Raw genomic sequence first — 15,505 nt, 5'->3', positions numbered from 1 at the left:
AAAAAAAAAAAAAAAAAAAAGTGGTCAGTGTGTAAAATGAATGGCTTGACCGGGATGCGAACATTGGACTGTCATACTATCGCTGTAACTGATTGAGCTTCCTTATCAATAAACCCTAATATACTACAGAAACATTAAAATCGGAGTAAAGGAGAGGTTACTGTGAACAGGAGAAATTGGAAGTAAATTTGGACATGGATCTTTAATTGGTATTAATATGTACATGGATGTATCACATGCGGTATGATTGTAAATATATGTATCATTTGATGAGTAATTGACACATACACTAAATCAGGTCATAAGGTTTATTATTGCCTTATATGTCGGAACAGGAAATATAACATCAGGAATACTGAGCTGAAATGGAGTTGTGATGACACGAACGGTCGAGGATGGGGGACTTGGAGTGTCTCATATACTTTTGTGTGTGTGTAGGGAGTATAGGTAAGTCTTATTCATATATATATTTATATTAATAATCGTAATATGAATTAAGGTCATTCTTTGGGTAACCTGATAGGTCATCTAGAATAAGCTTATCGTACCAAGAAATCACATAGATAGTATGATAGGGGATCACCTAGATGTAATATAATGCCATACGTCGAGTTCTGTCGCTTTCACCACCGTTCCGTGTGTTTCTTTCCCTCTGAGCCTCTGAGCGTTTTGACAAATTAATTCACAAAGCTTGGAAAAACTTCAAGTCTTCTTTCTTTGATTTAACATTATTTCGACTTGATTTTTCTCAAATAGCTGAAAATAAAATTGACATCATTGACATCAAATTTAGCTTAAGTTCAAACCACTTGAAATCAGTTGATTTAAGAAAAAAAAAATCATGCGTGCATACGGTGTAATATATAACGAGGGTGAGAAAATGTAGGAAAATAATTAACGAAGGCCAATTGGGACGATAGATTTTGCTTGCTAATCGCACGTGTCCCTTTTATTGTAGACATGTACTTTTTGCACAAAATCGTGTCGATGATTAAGACGAAACGTGTATGGCGTTTCGTAATGTGACACACGTATGTTGATATTACGTGCAATTACTCCCATGTTGACATTTTGATCAAGGGTGTTTTTTGTTTTTGTTTTACTAATTTTCAGAAATCGGGATACAAATTAAGCGGTATATGGTAAGAAATAAAAAAAAATACGGAACGGAATACTCTTCTGAATCGGGCATCATCAAATGTTGGATTTAGGCAAGAGCCAGTCATGCTAACGATACAAATACAAAATATGACTTATATTTTATGTAGTTAAGAGACTGGTGCAAGTAAATCAAGTTAGATTACTTACGAGCCAAACCTTATACTTTGGCTGTTTATCTGTCAGCTTTGGTTGAGGAGAATTTTTCTGTTTCGGTGTTAAATTCTCATTTTTACAGCATTAAATGGCAGTATGATTTTGCGGTCTAGTCAAATCCGAGTAATGATAAATTTGTTTTGACAAATTTGGAGGGCGCAAACAGATTGTTGTCTAAACCTATTGTTAAAAAATCACCATGACGTCTAATCAGTTGGTGCAAATGGTGGACAAATTAAATGTTTTCAATAGTTTGATGGACGTGAGAGTCTGTACTATTTGTTTAATTGGTTTTGCTGGAGTGTTTCGTTTCAGTGAACTTGTAAAAATGAAAATGTCTGATTTGATGTTTACCTGATACCCCGATTATTCGCCTATCCCGTTTATATGATAACCCTGATTCTCCCGCAACCACGGTAGACTTCCTCAAATTGGTTCATTGGATAATCTGCTAGAAGTTGGTAAACATTTTTGGTTACCCACTTGTGGGTAACACCCTGGACGTAATTTCATTGGTCAATCCCTGATATAGGACGACACTTAACAATGCTATTCGACGTCATTTTCCATTGTTCCATGGCAAATATTTCCCCCATTTGAAACACATGATGTATTTGCCAAGGGAAAAATGAGTTTTTTCAAATAAAATACGAACGTTATGGGAGAAACAGATCCCCAAACTCGTGATGATAAGTTATCACGTTTATCTAACTCCCATCAGTTAATTTCAAATTGTAAAAGATACTCGGTAAACCTCGTGTCTTCATACATTTTGAAGATTGACTATAAACATGATAACCAACCACCTCTATTTATTCGCCTTTCCCGTTTACCTGATTACCCCGGGTTATCCACTTCACCCGTTTCCCTGATTACCCGAATTGTCCGCTTTCCCCGTTTGACTGATTATCCACCTTTCCCGATTATCCCTTTTACCCGATTACCTCAGTTTTCCTCCTCTCTCGTTTACCCGATTTTCGCCTTTCACGTTTACCGGATTACCCCGATCCTTCCTAACAACACTACTTGTTGAGACTTCGACTTAGGCGTTTATTTATATATATACCTATCAGCCTATAAACAATCCAATAGCCCCTAACCTTCTTTTCTCAACTTTGTCAAGTGTTAAATTTAAGGATGCGTATGAATATGACCCGAGTGGCAAATGAGAAGTTCACCTGTTTACAAGGGTTATGATACATATACGAAATCCGTTTTTCCGAGACAAATCGCCGGTAACATACCTGTAGCTTTAAAATGTCTAACTAGAATAATATATTGGTTTATAACGCATGTGTCTGCCTCCTGCCATCCAGTTATATATTTATATGCAAAGAGAATAAATCTGTTAAATAAAAAAAAATGTATCAGTTTTGGTGCATGAAAGTGATGGTGTAAAATAATAGCAAACCTCACACATTAAGGAGCATATCAGACGTCGTTTACATACAATATTGCGTATCAAGTATTCATAGGTAATCTTAACAAATAATCCACAATAGGAAGTGTCATTCACATATAAGAACTATTTAGCATGAGGACACCAGAGATTTATCATGAAATAATGTGAAGCTCAACTACAAAGATACTTATTTTTAACATGTATATTTCAGACATGATCTAAAAATGATCCGTTGGATTGTTAAGTTTCAGTTAAATACATATAAACAGCTCTCACCATTTATAAAAAAAATCACAATAACGAAAAGGATGAAGTTTACCTTCCACAAATAACCAAAAAATACAACAAACGGCCAATGACAACCAAGCGCAACAAATCAGGTAATGATCCACACGGTGGTCTGGAATTTTAAAGGCGATATTCATTGCACATGGATAAGGAGTACTAGGATGGCGAGTGGATGGGACGAGATGTCTTGGACTGGAGAGGAAGTCTAGGACCCAGAGAGTACAGGTCTTGGAGTGGTGCGATAGTGGTTGAGATTAGGGGAAGATAGACAGAGATTGGGAGCAAGTGAGATATGAGATATTTGGTGAGAAGTTAAGAGATATATATAGTTGCAGTTTAGGTTGAGTACCAATATGATTTGTATACTAATCCTGTGAACTTTTGCTGGTTCTGTAATAAATGTACAGTTAACTTGAACTGCACTTGTTAGTTTTACTTTCGACGGAACAGATAAAGGAAGGAATGGTGTCAGAACCGGAAGCATAAACACGTTACAAATGGTGTCCGAGTGGAATGCCTTACAACGTTACAATTGATATCAGAGTGGAATGCCTAAAACGTTACAAATGGTGTAAGAGTGGAATGCCTTAAAACTTTACAATTGATATCAGAGTTGAATGCCTAAAAACGTTACAAATGGTGTCAGAGGTGAGATGCTCAAAAACGTTACAGTAGCATTGGAGTGATTCATTCTCCACAATGTCAATAATATTTACATGAACAATCGATATCTGTTTCACATTTATTTTCAAAATGTATAGGCTATGCATGTAGATATTCAAACATCAATCACACTGCATTCATTAGTAAAACACAGGATCATCTATTTTGATTAAATATTGTACAGTAATTTCCATAACACACTAATAACGATCTACTCCAGTGAATGTCTAAGTACATCACTCCTATCTATGCAACATATATATTTGTAAAATAAAGCTACAATTACACATACTTCACATACTGGTTCATATCATAATTATATATGGAAAGAGAATAATAGAAATGAAATTGTCAGAGCATGCATGATGTAGTTCCAATGCGACACAATGTAAGGTTTCCTTCTGATAGTACAGTTTTCAATCCTTTCCAGCGTCAAATTCACATATTTTCTAATTTTTATTCCCAAGTTCCTGAAAGAGCGATGCTGAAGATCCATTGAGCGATAAAGAGGAGCTTTCCCTTGTTGATACTAGAATCCTACTTGTACGTGAAAACGGGGGATTCACTTTGTGTTGCTCGATTATCTGCTGACGAATCGCGATTCTTACAGTTTTATGCCGACAGCCGTCGACGAATCAAAGAATGCATATATCAACAGCTACCCCTTTATATCCTGCTTATATCCTGCGGGAAGGGGTGTGCCGCTTTGTCAATAACATCGTCTAATGAACGGACGAGTTTAATGCTAAATAATATTCAAAAACTGGTAACTCCGAATAAATAAACATTCTAAGGATGATAACCCCTAACAACTATCTACAATCTATAAGTTAAATAGCCAGTTTCCTTACGTCTGCTTTCCTTACGAACTTATATCATCAGGTTGAAACTTTATGAATCCTTTGTCACCAGACTTAATTTCTCATTTCGTCTTATGCATTATTATGTATATCTGTGGATATGATATTGAATACTTGACACCTTTCAATTTTATCATTAATTTTCAGCATGAAGTTGATAACTTTGTTCCTTTGCTATTTTGACATAATGCTTAACATGTAAGCGATACTTGGCTTTGCTTGGTATCTTTCAAGTGTTAACATGAACACTATATGTAAGCTCCGTGCCTGAAGGATAATTACGATTTAAGTTTATTATTTTATCTGCAATCATACCATCTTTGTAAATGAAACATATAGTAACACTTGCATAAATATTCAACCTGGTACATGTCCTATGTCACATCGTTATATTCTAAGGAAAAGCATCTGCCAAATGTCTTTATTGATGCGGAACAAAATCTGAAAGATAAGTCGGTACATCAAAGAGTGCGGTGTGAATACCTAGTAGGTCACAGACGTGAAGAAGTGCCGATTTAGCCGTTTGCAAGTCGTGTTTCACCACTGCAACATTACAAAATTCAACGCTCTTTTGGGATATATATTCTGTACTACCGCAGTTTGTCTCGCCAAAAAACTGAATTGCACCGGATTGAACGAGTTCTGCAACTTTGATACCAAAATCGGTGTGACTCAGAATATGCTGATGCACAGGTAAAGCACAAGTAATGCCCATCATATGGACGGTTGTATTCTCTTTGGGAACATTTGGTCGGATCCCTGCCGCAATTGCTATCACATACCAGAGCAGATCGACTCCGTAACAGGTATGCATCCAATTTCGTACATAATCTCCACCCATGCGTCCATTGATTTCGAGCAGCTTGGGTCCTGTCGATGTCAACTTCATTTCTACGTTAAAAACGCCGTTACGCAGGCCAATATCATTGCAACAGTCGGATGCTGCTTTCTTGAGCTCTGCCACTTTTGTTGGAGGTAGACATGATGGCATGGACATAGATGTTTCAATAAAACATCCAGGTCTAGTAGGACCATTGTCTGAAACAATGGCGGCAATTATCTCTCCTTGATAAATAATAACCTCGATGTCGTGTTCAGTGCCATCGAAATATTCCATCAACATCATTGATTTTCCATCTTCAAGCAAAGTAGCAAGTTTCTTGTACAGATGTCGACCCTCATCCTCTTTCCGAATCAACATCACGCCATTTGCATGTGCACTTTCGTTTGGTTTGCATACAGCAGGAAATCCAATGGTATTCATTGCGGACCTCAACGTGTTTTCGCATGCAAACGAAGCAGTCCTGCCAGTAAATTTGTACGTTTTAGGGAAACGAGGAATGCCTTCAGTTTGTTCTTGCAGGTAAGTTTGTGTTAAACCTTTATTCCGGGCAATGCTTGCTGCCGTTACGCCGGCACCCCCAATTAGTTCCAACTTCTCACTTAAATAAGCAGCAAGTACCCCACATGCATCTGTGAATGTACAACACCCATCTATTGAGAAATTATCAGCTGCCAATTTCTCAATTATTCTAACGGCGTGGATTTCGTCCTGTCTGTGATCAGTAAAATCATACTGGATGTATTTGTATACATCTTCTGGTGGAAAAATACACGGTTTGTGGTCAACAAGGATGATCTGCAAAAGAAAGTGAGTTTTGTTATTATCAGAAATTATATCAATTCCACTTGAACAATACTCTGCAAAATTATCAATGAGTTTTTCATCGCAATGCATTGTATTATATAGTATTCTAGTGAATCATAGAAAATTAAACCTACCTTGATTCCATAATTCATCAATGTAGTCCGAATCCATTTGCAATTTATTTGGTCATCTCCTAAAACCAGTATGGTTTTACCGTCCAACACATCTCTCTCTGACTCGGACAAACTATTTTTATCTAACGGATTCATGACGATGTTCAGAAGGATGAATACTCGCTATCTGCAAATAAACAACGAGAATACATTCGTTGCTACATAATTGTGAAAGTGTTATAATTATTACATGCTTAACGGCCATTCAACACAAGAGAAGGCAAAGATTAATCGTATAGGGTTTAAAGCCCTATCGAAAACTAAGGTTATTTGCGGACATGCCTCTATGTATGTTACGCATGCATGGATGCGTGCCGGATACGGTGTATGTTGGGGTATTTGCCTCCTAAGGATAGCACGAATATGATGCCTACTTTATACTGACAGCGGGTGACCCAGTTGTTGCAAAAAACTAAATGCTGAATGTTAATCAGGGAAATAACACCTAACCATTTTTAAATACTTTGGCATGTCAAGGCCTGGGGAAAAATATATTGGATTCCTCAGCTTGGCGAACGTTCGAAAGGAAAACCAAAAGCGAGGTACTGCTAAGTAAGGCGCTGGTAAATAAAAGGAAGGTAGAAGCAAACAAAAATATGAAGATTTAAAATAAAGCAATGGGTGCCAATATAAAGTAAGATCCTCGCTTTCACAAGGAGGCAAGTACGCCAACATACCCTGTCTCCGGCATACATATAGGCATGTACGCGTACACAACACACGTGGTTTAGGTTTGGTTTGATTTAGTATTGTTTAACATCCTATCAACAGCAATGGTCATTTAAGGACGGCCTCCCCTGTGTGCAAGATGCATGCGTGTAGTGCGTGCGTGTGTGTTTTGGGAGGCTGCGATATGTTCGTGTTTGTCTCCTAAAATAGCGCGGAACTGATGTCGACTTTATAGTGCTACCTCACTGAAACATACTGCCGAAGACACCCAGTAGGACCTTCAACCAGGTTACATTATACTGACAATGAGCGAACCAGTCGTCGCACTCCTCAGTTGCTGAGCGTTAAGCAGGAGTGGAAACTACATTTTTTTACAGACTCTGGTATGTCTAGGCATATACTATATGGGCGGTGAGAGTATGAAAGAGGGTGTAACAAGTATGTGAGGCTATAAATGATGCAGGGCTGTCGTGTGTAATATGGATGTAACCGATTTGCGTTCATACCGGCATGAAAATTTAAAAACAACGCCGTTCAATCTTTTTTTCTACTAAAGAACAGCTGTTTAATTTTATTTGTTATTAAGCTATTTATTTACTAATGTGTTTTGTATACGCGTCGTTATTTAAAAGACATTGACGAACCAACCTTATTAAAACAAAAATTGGCGCCAATTATAAACTGTACTCATTTGGGCGTTTGACGCAAGGGCATTTACCATGTTATCCGAAACAAAGCGATACAACTCTCATTGAACAAGGTTAATCTATGACGTCTTAAGAGAACCACGTGTTACGTCACGATATTTTTTTTTTGTTTTTATACTCAAATGAAGTGCATTTCTGCTGGTTATGTTCATAAACTGGGTTGCATTGCAAAAGTAAATATATGTTAGTGGTGTAGGTAATGTAAGTGGACGTAGGTGGTTTCGGAGGTTTGCGCATTTTTAGGCTACCATCAGCAGATATAGGGCTATTCAAATCAGCCTTCATCGATGGTCCGTCGTCCGACCGTCCTTGAACAATTCTTGTTAGCGCTATTATTCATAAAGTACTGGAGGAATCATTTTCACACAAAGGTTTCCCATGTTTCCTAGTTATGTATATCGAACTTCGGGACTGATCAAAATACCAGGATGGGTAGCCATCTTGCATTTGTTTTTCATCGCTATTTCTCTTGAGGTACTGGAGGAATCTTTCTCAAAATTCATAGGAGGGTCCGTATGGTCCCTATTTACGAATTGTGGTACTGAACGGAAAACCAATATGGTTGACAGTCGCCATCTTGAATTTCAGTGTTAAAAGATTGTTAGTTTTTTTTCTTAGAAAGTACTGGAGGGATCTTTATCAAATTAAACCGAAAAGAATTTAGGGACTGATCACAAACCCAAGATGGACGATAAGAAGCATCTTGAATTTAAGGGTTAACATTTGTAAGCGCTATTTCTTTGGCAGAACTGGAGGTGTTAATCTTTGATTTTAAGAGTTAAATATTGTTATCGCTATTTCTGAAAACGAATCTTCCTGGTCCCTTGTTGTGTATGTTTCCTTTTTGGAATTTTCAGGAATAGTATCATTATATCCCAAGGAAGTACTTAACAGATCTTTATCATATTGCAATTATAAGTTCTATCTATATCACATTAAGTACTGTATCAGTAAATGTGTAAAAAACCCACTCAATTTCAGTGTTAAACTTAGCAGTATAAAGTTTAGATCAAATGTTGCTTCAAGTTGAATGTATTGCTCACATGGCCCGATAAAACATAAGAGAAAAGATCTAATACAGACGGTACAATGATGGGCGCCAAGATCCCTCTGGGATCTCTTGTTGAAGGATATAGCTGTTGTAGCAGGTGCAGGTGGTGTAGGTGTTATAGGAGGGTATGAGGAAATAGGTGGTGTAAGAGGGTATAGGTGGTGTTAGACGGTATAGATGATGTACAATGTAGGCGTAGTAGAAGTATTGATATCATTAACAGTACAGTGTTAATTAGCCGCGAATAAACCAAGCAATATATTAAAATATTTGTATTGCACAACTTGAACGATAACATCAATTTGCCATTGGTCAATTTTCATGGATCGTTTATAGATGTTTGACGACATATATTAATCATTGTCCAATAACAAGCTTTTGACAAGTGAGGAAATACCAGTCACTCTCCCTGTATGTTGTTCATGTTCAAAGGTTTCAGTTAAAATTCAATATCAGCGTTAAAATAAATAATAACAATTCTGCCCTTCTCATCATCACAACATTTCTGACCCATATATATTAAACTACAAAATAAACGTTTTCCATGTGCTTAAATATTACTATAAAGATGAAAATTAGAAATTTTATAAAAAAACAAACCAATTTAGCATTTACATGTGTATCTGTGTCTAATGATTTTTAACACTATCAATATCCGGACACGTCACTAGGCAAAGTAAAAATATGTTCAATACAAGTATACACATTTGAAATGGACCAAAATATTTTAAAGTTTGCAAGTATATGAGTTTCATTTCTCAGATTTGATATGTAGGTTCCCTGTCGTCTTTAATATTTTATTTTTACTTTCGAGACTGATGGAATAAACAAGATGGTCGACAGGCGGCTATCTTGGATTTTGACAGTGAAAGTTGGTTTACGCTATTTCTCAGAAAGTACTGGAGGTATCTTTCACAAATTTAATATTAAGCCTTTCTTTGGAACGTTGTTGTACATGTTTACTTTTGAGACAGATCGAAAAAACAAAATGGCCGACAGAATCAGTAATTTTAACATTTTGTTTATGTTTTGGGTCCCCAACCCCTTGCAGAATCGTGGGTTTTATTCTATGTCTTAAAGCCCGGTCTACGGTAGTGCCTACCGCCCAGCCCATGACTTAATAAGGGATAAGTTATTTGCTACTGATAACATCATCATTACAACAGAAGAAAACACAAAGACATTAAATATAATGCACTTAGTTGGTAATCTCTTTTTACCACTAGTTTTTATCTGCGATACCTGTACGGTTTGTTAGAAATCGGCACGTCAGTTTCATAACCGAATTGATTTTCAAATTAAAAACATCCTTAGTATTACAACGTATACTTGAACGATTTGATCGTTTCAACTGACAGTAAACTCACTTTAATTTCACTCTGAAAATCACTCTCGGTAAACAGCTCGTAGCTAGATAAGATTTTGGATAAGATTATGTGTGTGGTAGATTACATATCAGTTGAACCAGTACTGGTCTTGTTACTATCGAACATCTAATATTACATTAAGTGATCATGGACGTGCTGTTAGCTATGAATAAATTCTATAAATAACACATCAATCAATGAAATATCTTCAACATAATTTTATTTTTACTAAAATTGTTCTTTAAACATAAAATATTTACATCAGAAATTCAGCGAAAGGCTTGAAAATTATGTTATCTGTCTTCTTTCTTCAAAGAGAGAAGGAAGAAGACAGAAAGTGGCAGAGGTACTCGTAGATACAATTGAACATAATTACAACAGAATCCTTTTCCCGAATGATATAATGATATAATATACAAAGATAACTCCGCAACTGATAAAAGAAATATCGCCAAAACATGACGTCTTAGGACATTCACGGAATCTACCATAAGCAAATATGGAAGAAATAGTCGATATCTAGTATAATTTAATCAAGATTTGAGAAAGAGCTCACTTGTTTTATTTTCTTCTTCGCAACATTATATTGGACTTCTGCAGTTTGAACTTCGCCTCTGTATATTTCACACGCATTCATTATTTGATTGCTCTTGCCATGCTTTTGGTATTTTTTCAACTTGATGGGTTCAACGTTACAAGGACACAAATCAATTGCACTCAAATCCACAGCTTTTAGATCTGTAGCGGTAGTGTTCTATCCATCCTGCCATTTATCTTTTCATGCCTTTGCATTCATGAAGCCCACTTTCTTCCATGAACAAAAAGGCCCAATGTTTTAATGTAGCAGGGATGGTCTGTTCGGGTATCCTTTAATTTGAATATAGCATTTTAAAATGAATTATATTTTAATATTTGTCCGTGTAGTTTGAGTGATTATTCAGAAATTATTTGTAACTATTTGTTACAGCGCAGATATTTCCGACCTACATTTTGATAGTGCTTCGGTCATGTCAATAAAAAACAGCTGATGAAATGACGGACGGTGATTAATGAATGCATCAACAGTATTTCAGTTATATGATGAAAAGGATCATACACTCGTTTCCATATCATATGAAATCTATGAAACGAGTCACGGTTTGTTCATTTTAGATCGCCAGAGGCTCGCTAAAATGAACAAGAAGCCGAAGGGCCTTAGCGGTCACCTGAATTATATTATAGGTACTAATAGCTCAATTTCATTGTTGAGATGTGATGTTGAAATCAACATGTAAACACAGTTAAATATAATGCATTTCATGTCACCAAAGGATAAGACCTATTCAAATAAAAAAAAATGCTATTGAGAAATATAATATGTATCGTTATGAAGCCAGTTTTCCCCTTTGACCAACCCCTGGGATAGGTCACGATCTTACTTTTTGATACTATTTGATTTCAATTCATTATAACTATTCCAACCAAATTTGAATTGTTTCTTTCTGAAAATGGACGAGACATAGTCAGGAGTGTTATTTCCCTATATAAATGATAGTAAACTTTACCCTCTCCAAAGGGAAAGCAGATGACGTCGGAGATAATGAAATTTACAATTTCGATAATACAACTAAGGAACTTACTATCCATGAAGAGTATATGTTTGTAAAAAGAATTAGTCTGATGAAGAATATTTCTTAACTTAAACACATCAAACCAAATCTTAATAGCTTAAAATACGTAAAGGTTTAAGAAATACATCAGTATCGAACAAATTGGCCGCACAATATATCATATTTTATTGTAAAGATCAATAGAGCGTAAATAGTCATATATTGATTGCACAGAAACTGTATCGAATAATCTTTTCATAGACGGAACATAACTAAAAGCTTCAAAACATTTCGCCCCTGTGATAGTTGACCGCTGTGACCTTGAAAACTGACATTGGTCATTCATTTGAACAAACTTGAAAGCCCTCCATCCTAGCATGTTACATGCTAGATGTCAACATTCTTAGCCATTTGGTTATTCAGAAGAAGTCTGCAGTTTATATGTGAAACACTGTATTTAATAGCTTTTCGAAATGTTGACAGACATGTAAACGTGTGGGTTACCAGTAGCAGGCTATTAGCCAGCCAACCAGCTGCCTGTATTTTGGACGGGCATTTAAAAAAAAATAGGCCAATTTAGTCGGGCAACTTCTCACTATATATCCTTACTATTTTACTTAATTTGGGACAGGCATGTCGTTGATTTTTAATGAAACTTGGGTTGTGTATAAACAATATACACAGACTGATGCAAAATTGAAACTTGAGCAAAATTCACACATATTGAAAATCATGCATACCCTGATCAATATACAAACTTCTTGTTGAAGTTGAGCGAAATCCATGCATATATTGAATAACTAGCATACTATGCTCTAATTGGTCAATGTTTTTGGATCTGATGCCGACTTTATAGTGATATCTCACTGAAATACCATGACGAAGGCACCCCGCACAGCATTCTCCCGTTGACATTATACTGACGACGGGTTAACCAGCTGTTGCCATTCATCTAAATGCTGATAAGGACTTGGGGACAGAACCCACTGTCTTTCTCAACTGGGAGAACGCTCAACATTAAGGCCAAACGTGAGGTGTTGCCAAAGAAGGCGCTAGGAAATAGCAGGTGGTTAGAAGTAGAAAGAAAGACAAAGATTCCAAATATTGCAATGGGTGCAGCAGATTCATTTTGGTCACTTTTGTGTTCCCAAATAGAGGAAACCAAAGCAATCATTAGCAAAAACATAAAAAATTGTACCTGTTCACAATGTCCTATTTATCAATAATGAAACCCTTTTAAGCTTTTAATCTAGACGTGCATCAAGGGGTTTTTGATACAATCCCAATAACAACATTATGTAGGGAAATTTTGAATCAATTTGGCACAAAAGTGATAAACGGATTCCAGGCGACGCCAATCTGAGTTTGTAAGAGAGTACCACAACTCTTAGACAAACATACTTCGAAGGAGAACCATAGAAAGGTATAGTTTCACTCCTGTTAATGGGTTGATACTGGGCCCGAATGAATAACAATTTATTTATACTAATTCCAACATGTTCAACATTTGTACGCTCAGTGCCGTCACTGTCGCCTGTAAGTGACTGCTTAATCGTTCTTTAAAAAAAACAATCACTGATTTTGAGGGATTTTATTTAAACCTCGATTTTCTATTATACTTATAACTTTTTTGTTTTTGTATTGTTTAACGGCCCATCGACAATGTGCGTCATTTAGGGCCAATATACTTATAACATGTGCCTGAGCATATCTAAATTGTGTTTAGAAAATGTAAGGACACATTTATAGTCTGCCTGTGTTGGGCACGAATTTTAAATGTCACAAATAGTTTGGGAATATTGAGAATCACAAAGATCATTCAGGAGATCATTATTATAAACAAGGTATAACCAAGGGAAGATAATACTAGCCTGACGTATCGCCGGGCATATCTTGAACATCTTCAACGCAAAGTTCTGATGAATGACAACACTAAACATAATTTTATACAAGGACATAATCAATCATACATATTTCCGACCGAAACGTGCGAGTTTGAGAGAAACAGGCTATCCTGCCATACACAGTCAAATACTTTTGAAGCGTCTACGAAACATGTAAACAACCATGTTGTAATGGATTCACACACGTTCAGTATCATAACTTCATGACTGGATATGTCAAATAATGTGTTGCTATGGTAGTCAACCTAAACAGTACAGGCTCACTTCACAGATTTTGTAAAGGGAATGTCTACCATGCCCCCCCCCCCCTCCAACACACACACACATGACTGATTACTGTTAACATGAAACCATGTCACACACACACACACACAAAATCAAATCGGCACTTAGAAATTCATTTGATAATACTCCTATGTATAGAATGGATCATGATAAATACAACATGCGACCACACTGCGCTCTTTTTTTACTATTTGTCCATTAAATTCATCGAGAAGGCGAACAATACTCAAATGAAAAAGTCCCCTAATTCAATCCCCCGAAGTTATAATTCACATATGTATTAGAGCGGGTTTTAAGTAGGAACGTATACTAAAGGTCGGATCATGTTGGAGTAACAAAAGCTGCTTCGGCCTGACTTTATTATTTTCGGCTTGTTGGAATACCGCGTGATATATTCCTCCACGATATAAACACACATTAACTCTATCGAGTCTTCCACGTGAAAATGTGATTGGTCTCGTTTGCGTGTCTTCTTCATTTCAATATCACAACATGACAAGACTGTTTCCCAGTCAGTGATATCTAAAATCCAAAACCACAAATATGGATTATTTTTTGTTAAAATTTCTACAATTTGTCTCATTTAAACCAAACACAGAGAAACAAATGCTTGGCACCAGCTTCTATTCTTACGTGGAATGCATCTGACTTCTTGATCCTGAATACTTACCGTTTGTATTTAACATTTTAAAGGTGAATATATTGCATTATATTTACATTTGCATGGCATTGCCACTATATAGCCTCCTTGAAAGCTGTGTCGTTGATGGGACTTTAATGACCATGCAACACGAGACACAATTCTTAGCGTATAAATTCAACACTGACCAGAACTACAATATCCAATATAAATAAACATGACGGCTGCTGAAATATCGATGGGCATTGTGAGATTTGACAATGTCATTGTAAATTTATGTGCAAAATAAAAAATAAAATAAAAAACACCTTTATTCTATTCTATTTAAAAATGTCTGAAATACACATATTCTATAGATCACTGACACATATGTTACAGACCTACTGATATGAGTCACAGCACACATAAACATTTCAGATATTTCGTATCACTCACTTCAAACGCTATCAGTTTCACGCGGTTCGCATCCACGGTTCCTGATTTCTGACATGTAAAATAACGAGGCCGTTATAGAATCTACCGACTGTTGTCAGGTTCCCATACAATCAACAAATAAACTCACGCCTGGATTCATCACAAAATGAGCAAAGAGAAAAGTTCGAATCAACTTCCAAATATAACACCCTCGTGGAGGGCAAGGTCGGATTTACGGTGTTCACTGTATTTGTCCATGCGCGAAATTTGTTCCGGGGAAAAATCGAAACAATTTAAAATCTAACTTTCAGCTCAGAGTTCTATTGATAAACTTAAATCACCCTAAATACATATCATACGCAATTGTATTGATACTGAATTGTGGAATAAAATTGAAGTGTTTGTTAAAATTTCAAAGTACTACTTTGTTTGCCAATCAGCACGCGACAATACGCTGTTCAAACTATTGAACGAAATTGTGTTGACTGTCGATAAGGCGGGCATTTTTAATTTTAAAAATAAATTATAAGT

At 36.3% G+C, this 15,505-nt stretch overlaps 1 protein-coding gene across 1 annotated transcript; it reads right to left on the bottom strand.

Annotated features, from left to right (window-relative positions):
• Positions 1 to 4,948: 4,948 nt before the first annotated feature.
• Positions 4,949 to 6,444, bottom strand: LOC110447816 (carnosine synthase 1-like). Its single transcript, XM_021493756.1, has 2 exons — positions 6,310 to 6,444; positions 4,949 to 6,166 (listed from the first exon to the last, which is right to left on the bottom strand). Exons 1-2 carry the CDS (start codon positions 6,442 to 6,444, stop codon positions 4,949 to 4,951), a joined length of 1,353 nt encoding a protein of 450 aa, XP_021349431.1.
• Positions 6,445 to 15,505: the final 9,061 nt, after the last annotated feature.

This window comes from Mizuhopecten yessoensis, unplaced genomic scaffold (genome assembly GCF_002113885.1).
Source record: "Mizuhopecten yessoensis strain PY_sf001 unplaced genomic scaffold, ASM211388v2 scaffold3621, whole genome shotgun sequence".
Classification (NCBI taxonomy): domain Eukaryota; kingdom Metazoa; phylum Mollusca; class Bivalvia; order Pectinida; family Pectinidae; genus Mizuhopecten; species Mizuhopecten yessoensis.
This window is presented reverse-complemented; position numbering and strand designations above follow the sequence as displayed.

What these genes read in the sequence shown, in the direction of transcription:
- LOC110447816 (XM_021493756.1), bottom strand. Translation starts at nt 6,444, where the DNA reads ATGAATCCGTTAGATAAAAATAGTTTGTCCGAGTCAGAGAGAGATGTG. An exon ending in TGATGAATTATGGAATCAAG is followed by an intron (nt 6,167 to 6,309) that starts GTAGGTTTAATT and finishes TTTCTTTTGCAG; the next exon opens with ATCATCCTTGTTGACCACAA.